The sequence below is a fragment of the Pinus tabuliformis genome, chromosome 9 (assembly GCF_031772625.1).
Source record: "Pinus tabuliformis cultivar Carrire ecotype Pingquan chromosome 9, CPIR1, whole genome shotgun sequence".
Lineage (NCBI taxonomy): Eukaryota > Viridiplantae > Streptophyta > Pinopsida > Pinales > Pinaceae > Pinus > Pinus tabuliformis.
The window spans coordinates 27,123,090-27,135,241 of record NC_142307.1 but is presented as its reverse complement, the minus strand read 5'-3'; the positions used below and the strand labels follow the sequence as shown (position 1 = coordinate 27,135,241).

Genomic DNA, 12,152 nt, shown 5'->3' with positions numbered 1-12,152 from the left:
CATGAGATAAGTCGCCTATTGCATTTTGATAATTCGTGTAACTCCCAAAATCTGATAGTCGCATTTCCACATGATAAGTCGCGTATCTGGATCAATAGATCGCATATTGGTGTACGAAATCGCATATGCAGGAACTGAGATAAAGTTGAACCTTCTCAAACCTAAACGAATTTTAAGATTTTTTTTGAAATTCGCCGAATTTTGGACCTCAACGTTTAGGTTCGACGAACCCTATGACACTGATGTACAGGTCGCTACACTTTGTCAAAGCCCCCGGGAAAGATCAAATTTGTGATTTTCCCGAACGACTTGGAGTCATCAAGAGACCCTTGTAAAAGGGTCTTGCATGTTGCATACATTCAGGTCTGGGAGCTCGAGGGGCTTGCGGTTCTTACCGAAGCAACATACAACCATAGGGTGACTCACCCTCCCCTAGTGGTGTGCATTGGAACAAGATGATTCGCTCTCTTGTGGGACAGGATGATTTGCTTTCCTGTGGACAAGATGATTCACTCTCCTGTGAACAAGATGATTCACTCTCTTGTGGGACAGGATGATTCGCTCTCCTGTGAACAGGATGATTCGCTCTCCTATGAACAGGATGATTCGCTCTCTTGTGGGACAGGATGATTCGCTCTCCTGTGGACAGGATGATTCGCTCTCATGTGAATAAGATGATTTTCTCTCTTGTGGGACAAGATGATTCGCTGTCTTGTGGGACAGGATGATTCGCTCTCCTGTGTAGCAGGATAATTAGTTCTCCTATGAGCTCTGGATGATGTGTTCTCCATGATGATTATGTAGCAGGATGATTAGTTCTCCTGTGAGGTCTGGATGATGTGTTCTCCATGACGATTATGTAGCAGGATGATGTGTTCTCCATGGCGATTGTGTAGCAGGATGATTAGTTCTCCTGTGAGGACAGGATTGAATAGTTCTCCTATCGAGGCATCCTACCCATGCAGTCTAGGACTCATGGGAAGTACCTCTCATCTGATCAATGAGCAGGGAAATGAGGATAGAGACCATAGTAGTACCGATGGACGCATCTTTGTATCTACCGTACTCCCTATGCTAGGATGACCTTCATTGATCTGGGATCAATGATACTGGTCTGGGACCAGTTGTAGGAGTCGTACCCACTATGACGCTGACTTCGGGTCAGTTGAGACTGGTCTGGGACCAGTGGTACATACTCTAAGACTGACTTTGGGTTAGTGGAGGACTGGTCTGGTTTGGGTCAATATGGCAATATTCTAGATACTAGATGATGATATGGAGCCAAGGGGAAGCAGAACAGATCCATGAAGAGACAGGAGCAAGGCCATTAGGATAGCCAAGCCATAAGCAAGAGGAGTTACCAAAGGAGGCAGATCAAAGCATATCACAGGATATCAGAGCAAGAGAGGCGTTCATATATGCAAGGAGGTCTTTGAAAGACACTGCCAAGCCAGAGGAGCCACATTGGAGCAAGAGGAGCTATAGGAGGAGCCATATATATATGTAATATATATATGCCAAAACTGAGTTCTCAGAGCTACAGGAGCAAACAAAGCGAGCAGAACAGAGCATATATATATGCATATATATGTCTGCACTCCAATATGCTTTCTATCAGTTCTATGTGGCTCCTCCAATATTATATACTGCTCCGTTAACTGCTCTTCCTCTATGCTCTGATATGGCTCTGTTAAACGCTTATATATGGCTCCTCTGTAGCTCCGATAGCTCTGTTTGCTCCCGAAACCTCTTCTTTGGCATATATATATGCTCTGTTCTGCTCGCTTCGTTTGCTCCTGTAGTTCTAAGAACTCAGTTTTGGTATATATATATATATATATATATTACATATATATATGGCTCCTCCTGAAGCTCCTCTTGCTCCAATGTGTCTCCTCTGGCTTGGCAGTGTCTTTCAAAGACCTCCTTGCATATATGAACGCCTCTCTTGCTCTGATATGCTTTGATCTGCCTCCTTTGGTAACTCCTCTTACTTATGGCTTCGCTATCCTGATGGCCTTGCTCTTGTCTCTTCATGGATCTGTTCTGCTTCCCCTTGGCTCCATATCATCATCTAGTATCTAGAATATGTCATATTGACATCAATGACAACCTAGGTCAACAATCTCCCCCTTTGTAATTGATGGCAATATTCTTCTTCTCTCCCCCTTTGACATCAATGGCAAAGGAGTGCGCTAGGACTCCCCCTATCAAATTGCTTCTGTTCTTCATGAATGGTAGATCTTCATGGGTCTGTGACTCCCTCTGTCTTAGTGCTTTTCTTATTTTACTCAAGATAGAAGGGTTGATGCTTTATCATCAATTTGCACATTATTCCCTCTTCATGTCTCAGAACTGCTTTATCATGGCTTCAACAATGCTTAAAGGTGCTCTACTTCAATGCTTACAATCAGATTTCAATTAGCTATACACCAAGTGTCCAAGTCCAAGCTTTTATGCTTCAATTCATATTGTTGTCTCCATAGGAAAAATTGAGAGGCCTTCATAAGTCCGAATCAAGAGAAACTGCCACTGAGATTATCTTTCTTGCTATCTTTCTTCAGATCTGAGTTCCTTTGTGCTCTTGTACATATCTTGTCCTTGTGTTCTTGTACATATCTTTGCAAATTCAGATATCCAATCTGTGACTGTCCTTTAAATTTATTCTGCTGATTTGCATCTTTAACAACAATCCAAAGAATGGTTATAGGATCTTATTCTTCAATGGAGTACTCCTGAGAAATGATCTTCATCAAAGAATGATTGTTAATATAGCTCAACAAGGATTTCATCGGAACCCTTTTCACTAATGGCTTCTGTAATAGTAATCATGAATTTCAGGCTCCCCCTAACTGTATGCATCATCTCCTTTTGGCAGAGTCTTCCCATCAAATGCTTAGATTGTCAAAATTCAAGCCAATGCATATGTTGTTGGCTGGAGAGCTCAAGGGACTTTCGGACCGTATTTCCTTCCTTCTCCATACTTGTGTAACTTTCTTCCATTACATGGTTCTAGCTTGTGTAAGAGCGCAAGTTAAGTTACAATCACATGCCATATGGCCAATGTTGTGACACTTGAAGCATTCTACATTGTTCATGAATAAGAATTCATGATTTCTTCCTGAAAAATTGTTTCTTGGAGATTGTTGGGGACTATAACATCTATCTCTATGAGATGACTGGGGACCATAACATCTATCTTTATGATATGCTTTACAGTCTTTTGCCATGTGACCAAAGTTTGTACAAGAATAACAATAACCAAAAAATGAAATTTGGTACCTAGGAGATGGAGGTTTCCTTGATGTACTTCTGAAGCCTTTCTGCCTTGAGATCCTTTGATGATAACCATTGCCTCTTGCATTTTTGACATCATCTATATTTCTTCTTGGAGTTGGATTTCTTCTATTGTAGCCTTGATTTTTCTCCTTTCCTTTGTTGGAGCTGGGAGCATCACCATTTCTTTCTGGCTTCTTCACATCTCTTTTGTTTAAAGCATTTTCATTCTTGTTTGAGGACTCACCTGCATATCCGAGACCTGATTTATCAGATGGACATCTGTGATAGCTGAGCATGTCATCCAAGGCTTGAGAGCTCTTCAAGATTTTGTTCATCCCTTCAACCTTTGTTTTGAGGAAGACAATCTCTTATATGCCACCACCTTTCTGTACTTAAATTACCATCCATCTCAATAGGTGGTCCTTAAGGTCTTGCCTTGGTCCAGCAGATAAAAACAAGCCTTAGAGTCTCCATTGGAGTGAAGATTGTATTAAGCTGTACATAACTACAAAAGTATCGGAGAGGAAGATCTATGGGGAGAGGAAGAGTCAAATGAACAACTAACTCTGATTTGTGAGCCGCCTTTTATGGGCCTTACTTTCGCATTCCACACTCTCACGTCCGAATACCTTAAGGCTTAAATGAAACTGGCAAAGACTAACAGCTCTTCCCAATGACCTTATGTAAATGAGACTGGCACAGACTAGCTTACATACTAGCTGCACTGACTATAGCTTCCATCAATTCTAGAGACTGGCAATGACCCAATGGCAATGGTCTCCACTTCGGTCTAGGTGGTCTACCTTATTCCTGGAATGCGAATATGGCTGGCTCGTATCTGGCAGGTCTAACTTAATCGGTTCCTCCGTGGCAAGTATCTGGCTTTACTGGTTCTAATAATAAAAGCAGTGAGAAATAGGCTTGGCATTCCCATGTGTGAGGTGTATCGGATGGCATGAACATGCATCGTCTAAAAAGGCACTAAAGGAAGGTCAGATCCTTAATGCCCCAGATAAGAGAATAGAAGAACTGGTAATCTTACAAGCATGAAAGCAGAGCTGGAAGGGTATAATTTGGTATATAAGGGCGAGCGTACCTACCTGACTAAAAGCAAGCCAACCAACTGATTCCTTTTGATTGAGGTTCTCGGCAGGCCCGACACTCATTATTCTTCTTGGCAAGTTGTTTCTCAGTTTCTTCCTTGCTACGAGTAGCTTCATTTGCTAATATTTTAAGGGAGATGATATCTGACTTCATTTTGAGGATTTCTTCATCCTTTGCTTTCAGTCGACAAATCATGGTGTTTCTTTCCTTTCCTGCTTCATCAACCTGTCCTTCTATGACTTCCAATGCTTCCATGGTCTTTTCAGCTCCTTGTTCTTGTTTCCTTTCTTTTTGTAGTTGAGATTTGAGAGAGGAGACCTCTACCTTGTACTAACCAATCTCTTCTTCAAGTTTGTTCAAGCTCTTGTGCCTTTGTTCAAGTTGACTTGACAAGGTATCTTCCTGCTTCTTTGCTTTATTCAATTGATTTGTCATGGATATGACTTCTTCATGATGCCTTCTTTTGCTTTGATGAAATTCCTTCTTAAGCTTGGCAAGCTCTTCATCGCTTTCTTGTACTTGAAGCTTGACAAGGTCAACTTTCTCTCTTGTTTGATCTTGGTCACCAGCTAGTGCTATCTTCTTAAGTTCCTTATTTTCCTTTTTCAGATTGTTAATCTCTTCCATGGCAGCCATAAGTTGAGCGAGGAGATCTTCTACAAAATCTTTTTCATTCTCTTCATCTTCTAGGATGGGTTCTGGATTTCCTTCTTGATTTCCATCATCTTCTTGACTGATGATCATGGTCAATGCTCCTTTTGAATGAAGGTCATGAAGTTTGTCTCATATACCTTTTACTAATGAATATTTTCCTAGATTGTTCTTTACAGAATCAAGTAGCCCATTCAAGATTGCCTTCATTGCTTTTGCATTGGACTCCTTGGATTCCTCATCCATCCTGCTATCAACAATCATTGATTTCCAGATTTCAATGCCTTGAGTCTGTAGGAAATTCCTCATTCTTTCTTCCCATATATTAAAGTTCCCATTGAGCCTTGGAGCCTCCTCAAATTGATTGTCTTCTATTTTAGTAGTAGAGGGAGACACATCCTTAGGAGGATTGGAGACTTTCTTCCTTGACTTTGCCATTTGTGTTCTAAAGGTCAACCTTCAAGCTATTAAGCTTTGAATGAAGGTATTGGCTCTGATACCAATTATTGGAAATACTGAGAGGGGGGGTGAATCAGTATTTCTTTTTTCGATTATTGTTTTACCAGTTAAAACATATATGTTCAGAACACAAGATGAACAACAAGAATAAGTGCTTTTATTAATTTAAACTGTGCAGTAAAATAGATACAATATATAGATGGTTGCAATCAGTTGCCAAGCTCCAACTTGAACTTTGGTGAGGCTCCAACCTCTAGAGCACCAACTTTATTTCACCAAGACACCAATCTTGGACTTAGGAGCACCAACTCCCAAGGACTTCAATCCTTCCATTTCCTGAGACACTAATCCCAAAGACACCTATCCTTCCTACTTCTGAGGCATCAACCCCAAGGACTCCAATCCTTCTTACTTCTGAGGCACCAGCCCCAAGGACTCCTATCCTTCTTGCTTCTGAGGCACCAACCCCAAGGACTCCAATCCTTCTTACTTCTGAGGCACCAGCCCTAAGGACTCCTATCCTTCTTGCTTCTGAGGCACCAGCCCCAAGGACTCCAATCCTACTTACTTCTGAGGCACCAGCCTCAAGGGTTCTGACCCAATCTTGTCAAGGTTCATTTGATAGTATTCTTCTACTCTCAGAACTCTTCTCTGTTGAGTTCTGTCTATTTACAGCTTCACTGTAGTCTCCAAGCTACAGTATCAATGACAACCAATCTTCTTATGAAGTAGTCTTTACAACTCTGCACACTACCCACACATAGTCTCCAATAGCCTTCATGCTCTCTGATAATGTCTTCACACAGCTTTAGTCAGTCTACTGTTAGCTGCACTAAGCTCTGCATAAAGAACAACTTCCTGTTCAAGCTTATGTTCTCTGCTGGCTACTTCTCCCCTTTGGCTATCTGCTGTCCTGTTGACCCTTCGGCCCTCTTTTTGTTTTGCTGGATCCTCTTGCTGCCTCTGTCTCCTCCAGCTTATTTCCACAAAAAATGTTCAACAACGTTCAATGGTATTCAACTGCTCACTGTTCTCTGTTTTTTCTATCTTTTATTCATTCCTCATGCCTCTGTCTGTCGGTTTCCTCTCTTCGTTGGCCCTTTGGCTTCCTCCTCGGTCTCTGTGGTTTCCTCTGTCTCTTCGTGCTCACCAGCACTCCTGAGACACGTTGATTCAACGGTGAGGACCGAATCATACATAGAGAACACATATTCAAAAAATTGTAACAGCGCTCTCCTTTTTTAATGATGGCAGGCATACACAGAGTCGGCATAGTTTAACGGACAGCCACGTCCCAATCACAATCGCAATTGACTTGATTCAGCCTTTTGAACTATAGTTCAGGCCTCCTAAACTATCGGGAGTGTTTTGCATGCATCTTTGGCCGTAAAACCCCGCGTAATGCATAAACACAAATATACAGGAATATATGAGGAAAACAGGCTTAACACTTTAAAGGGCGGACTTCAAAAAAACATTAACCCACAACTATTCCTGTATCGGATCCGGTCTTTATCGCAATCGGGGCTCAAGACTTCCGGGGGTCCTTTATACATCGACCCCATGACATCGTCGTGGCCAACGGGTTGATCCTCCAGCGGATGCGATATAATATTCAGTTGTGTTACAGTCGGACCATCAGGTCCGTTACTTACATCGCAATTGGCGCTCAGGAGAGTGACATCCCTTAGTGTATTGTTGCGATGGGCGGATGCGATATAGCATTAAACCATAGCACAATGCTGCAGTGGGTCCGCATGTATTCCTCTGTTCTTTGACTTAACCCATAACTTTGATTATGTTATATTCACATTGGAATGGTCTGTGGGTCCTCTTATATATATTAATATATAAATATATATATGTATCGCAATCGCTTAAAGCTCGCATACATCGCAATCGAGGTTTTGGGGTGATGGCGCATAGCTGAATCGCTGATTAGTATTGTCTCCGATATATATATGTCTGCCCTCTCCAATAGTGTATTCCACTATACTTAAGTCTTCCGCCCCGATAGTGTATTTGCCTTAGATGTGTTTGTCGATAGTGTATTTGCCATGAGTCTGCGCCGATAGTGTATTTGCCATACAACTCAGTATTTCTGCCTTTTCCACTTCCCAATAGTGTAAACGCCGTATTACTATGTTTTGGCCTCCATTTGTGCCTCCGATAGTGTATTTTGTGCATACTTATATGAACTCCAATGGCTCCCTATAGCTGTTAAATGTATGCATATATATGTCTGCACTACAATATGCTTTCTATTGGTTCTATGTGGCTCCTCCAATATTATATACTGCTTTGTTAACTGCCCTTCCGCTGTGTCCTCCGCTCTTCCTCTATGCTCCTCTGATATGGCTCTGTTAAACGCTTATATATGGCATATATATATGGCTTCTCTGTAGCTCCAATAGCTCTATTTGCTCCCGAAACCTCTTCTTTGGCATATATATATGCTCTGTTCTGCTCGCTCTGTTTGCTCTTGTAGCTCTGAGAACTCAGTTTTGGCATATATATATGGCTCCTTCTATAGCTCCTCTTGCTCCAATGTGGCTCCTCTGGCTTGGCAGTGTCTTTCAAAGACCTCCTTGCATATATGAATGTCTCTCTTGCTCTGCTATCCTGTGATATGCTTTGATCTGCCTCCTTTGGTAACTCCCCTTGCTTATGGCTTGGCTATCCTGATGGCCTTGCTCCTGTCTCTTCATGGATCTGTTCTGCTTCCCTTGGCTCCATATCATCATCTAGTATCTAGAATATTGCCATATTGACATCAATGACAACCTAGGTCAACAACAAAACCACGGTCAAAGCCCTTCCTTATTCCAAGTTACTCAATAATCGATGCCCAAAATGCCCAATGAAAAAACAAGCATAAGCCCCTGATTGCACAATTAAAAACATGCATTTTGGGTCAGGTTGCCCACCTTCTAACATATGCTCTCAACAGATGGGCGAGGAAACATATCACTGATGCAGAGCGCAGAGATAAAGCGGCACATCACATTGGCTATAGGTGGCTCCCAGGGGCTGCTGGTTGCCGACTGAAAAGGGTGACTAGGAAAGAAGCTTTCCTATGGGTCCCCACTTTTGTTGGGTAACAGTGCCAATGAATGTACATTTATGGGGTAGTTGTTCACTTCCCCATGGTGTAAAATGTCCAACTTTAAACTCATTATTATACACGCCAACACTGATGGTAGATAGTAATTCTTGTTTTAAAAATTTAATCATAAACAACGGGATAATCATAGGCCATAGTTTTGACTCTTGAGTATAGCTACTAAATCTTACTTCTGTATGATTTAAAATTTAAATGGAAAACAGTGGGATCTGAACTGTAGAAGTAGATTGTGAGAAGCAAAGGATGTCATCTTTAGGCACTGATTAGAAAAAGACTCGAAGGGAAATTGCAGGTAGGAAACAAAAGAACAGAGGAAAAGCTTTACAGAATTTTTTTTGCAGGCCCAAATCATGCATGCAGAGCAGGAAAATTTTCTTTCAAATCAGAATTGCTCTAAAAGTGCCACTTTCTGAAATTCACTCCCTTAACCATAGCCTACAAATTATGGATTCCCATTAATCTGATGTGGAATGTTTGGCATCAGTCAACTCAATATTTGTCCAAATGCTAAATGATTTGAGTGGCGTTTTGAAGCGAACAAAGTTCCTTCTATAGATTAATTACTCCAAAAGACTTGGAATATAAAGATATCCATGAGGATACAAATATTATATATTAAAATATCTGAATAAGAATGAATGATTTACAATGAGAACGAGAGGCTTGCTTATATACCAGGCAAGTGTCTCTTCACGAAGAGTCACGTCTCATTTAGACATGCCTCTTCAACCTAATTACTAGTTTAACTAATCATTATTTATGATTATTATTGTTTACAATTATTTTACATTATTTTATATATTTTATTCGTAACACGTTTTGTTATCGAGGAGTATATGCAAACTGAACTGAGCTAGTATACAAAGGGGACTCGTACTAGTGGCAATTTGTATCTTATTTTATTCTGGAATGAATGTCCTTTTTCTGATTTTTCTCTTTATGATTTTGACTAGTTGTGTAAGTGGAATAACTAGTTTTAAAACAGGCTAGATGATTTAGAGCCATGTATGTTGTTTTCATTTTGTTTTGTAATCTTTATGCTCCTTTGCAAATATTTTGATAGAGAGAGCTTGTGCAGGCTGCTCGTGTCTTTGAAAGTCAGTTAGCAGAGTCCCTGTTGGAAGGTGATGGCCAACTTGCCTTCAAAAAATTGGCAGCGGCTACTCTTGAAACCTTGATGCCAAGAATAGAAGGAAAGGGAGAGTTTGGACAAGCACGGTGGAGAGTTGTATCTGCTCCTCAGATTCCAAATCTTTCCCTTGATCCCCAAGTTGACCCATTGAAATTATTGTCCAATATTGCCTTTGGAGCTGAAGTGGAAGTGCAGTTGGGTAAACATTTGCAGGTAATTATTGAAACTTTCCATATTGGACCAGTTTTTGCTGATTTAGTCTTAAATTACAAATATAAAATCAAGTTTTCCAGAACTGACTTTTCAGAAAGAATAAGGTCAATTTTACTTGTGTGCTACACTTGCTTAATGGTTCATTTGTTGATTTTTGTCTTGGTTCTAGTGAAGCCTTATATAAGTCTGCTGTAATAAAATATCTGGCTCTCTGCATATGTTGTCTGCTGTAGTACAATATCTGGCTCTGTGTATGTTCTGTAACAATGAGGCATCTTTTCCTTTATTCATCTGATCTGAAAAGGAATGTTACCTCCTTTATTCACCATGAGCCCACTATTTGATTTAAGTGCAAGGCATATCCCTTTGATGATCTTCAGAGGTACCACACCTTGTTTTCGTTAGGAAAATTTCTCTCCTCCAATGGATTTGTTATATAATGGCTTTCCTTAACCTCAAACACAAGCATTACAAAGAAGCAGCTCCCATAGGATTTAATATGCAACACATTTTTCCTCAGCTTATTAAGGGTATATGATTATTAAATCACAAATTGACTACAGGAATTACGTTAGGGAAATCTATATGGCTAGTTCACAACCCTCCTAATGGAAATCTTCCTCCAGAGGTTAGCACTACATCATGATGACGAATGACCATCTTTAGTGCCTTGGATTCAATTGCAATAGTAGGTGACATTAACAAGTGGCTTGGCACATTGTCCCGGCTTCTTAATTTAGGTGTAGACTCACATCAATTCTAATGTCAGAAATCCAAGTAATCAGACAACCTTAGCCACAGACCTATAGATTATAGTAAGAAAACATGCAAAATAGTTAGCACATAGGTGTCCATGTTACCAGCTTTGAACCCCCTTACGATTAATCCACACCCAAATGCTTCCCAATCAATAAGTCACCTTGTAGCAGTCCATGAGATGTCCAGGAAAGCACAACACAGCCACATTATCATGGAAACATGTGTTTGTGAGGATTGAACCTGAGCTTCTAAGAAAGTTCACTTGATTTATTACTTGACAACAACTCACTCAACAATTAACAATTCTTCCCTTGAACAATAACCAATTCCGATATTTTCAGAAGGGTATAAATCATTATTGCAAACATCATGATATTATCGTGATTTTCCTATTTTTTCATGGCAATGATATTATCGCCTGAAAATATCACGATATTTTCATCTCCAAAAATATTGCGATATTGTCGTGAGACAATTGAAAATATTGCCCGCCAGCAATATTTTTTGTATTGTTTGTTTGGCTGATATTTTTGTGATATTTTCCTGATGTTGCCCACTTTTTTTTTCCTCCACCCTCTGCAATATTTCCACCATCACAATGTTTGCAAAATTGTACTATAAAGCCATTAAGGATTTGGTATGGAACTGTAAGCTATTCAGAAGATGTCCTTAACTGAAGTATATTATTATATTATTATCCATACTTACTGAATATATGTTTTTTTTCAGGCTTCAGTTGTAAGGCAGCTGAAGGAATCAGAAATGGCCACACATTGGACTTTGCTATACCAGCTTAGTAGTAGGTTGAGAATTCTCTTTCAATCGATCCCCTCTGGCGATAAGCGTTTGCTATTTGAGTACTCTGCAACGTCACAGAGCTGATATTTCACTGTAACATTGATTTCATTGGCAGCTTCATTCTGAAAGTTTGCTGCTGCTGTTGCAAATGATGGCATTGTATTTCTTGTACATTAAGAACGATATATAACTGTACCATGGCATGATTTTTTTAATAAAGATGTGACGCTAGCTACAAGATTCATTTGGTCTAGGGTCTATATAGCCCATTCCTTTTCAGAGCTCAAAACAGAGCTTACATGCATGTAACATGTAACATAGCTTTCTGTAACGGATCTACAGTTAGAACAATTATATTTTGTTACCAAATTCTATAGTTTCCCACTATAAAAAATTTCACCATCATTATTGCTAATGCTATTGGAGGAGCAGACTACAAGCTACTACGGTATTATTTCTCTATTAGTGATATCTAACACTACAACTATTAAAGTGGTTAAGAAATATTGATGCTAAGTAATTAGAAATATGTAGCTGATGTGATAGGTAAGTTTTGAAGTTAGGTTTTAGGTGGTTAAACCATCATAACCATGTTGTGATCAAACACCAATAACATATTGCACGTCTCATAAA

At 40.0% G+C, this 12,152-nt stretch overlaps 1 protein-coding gene across 1 annotated transcript in view; it reads left to right on the top strand.

The window, feature by feature from the left end:
- EMB2410 (embryo defective 2410) overlaps positions 1–11,888 on the top strand; it is a 541,348-nt gene extending 529,460 nt beyond the window's left edge. Inside the window, exons 22-23 of the mRNA XM_089441428.1 lie at positions 9,696–9,962; positions 11,451–11,888. Coding sequence (XP_089297554.1) covers positions 9,696–9,962; positions 11,451–11,603 — 420 coding nt within the window. The 3' untranslated portion in view covers positions 11,604–11,888. The remainder of the gene's footprint in view (positions 1–9,695; positions 9,963–11,450) is intronic.
- The last annotated feature ends 264 nt before the right edge of the window (positions 11,889–12,152 follow it).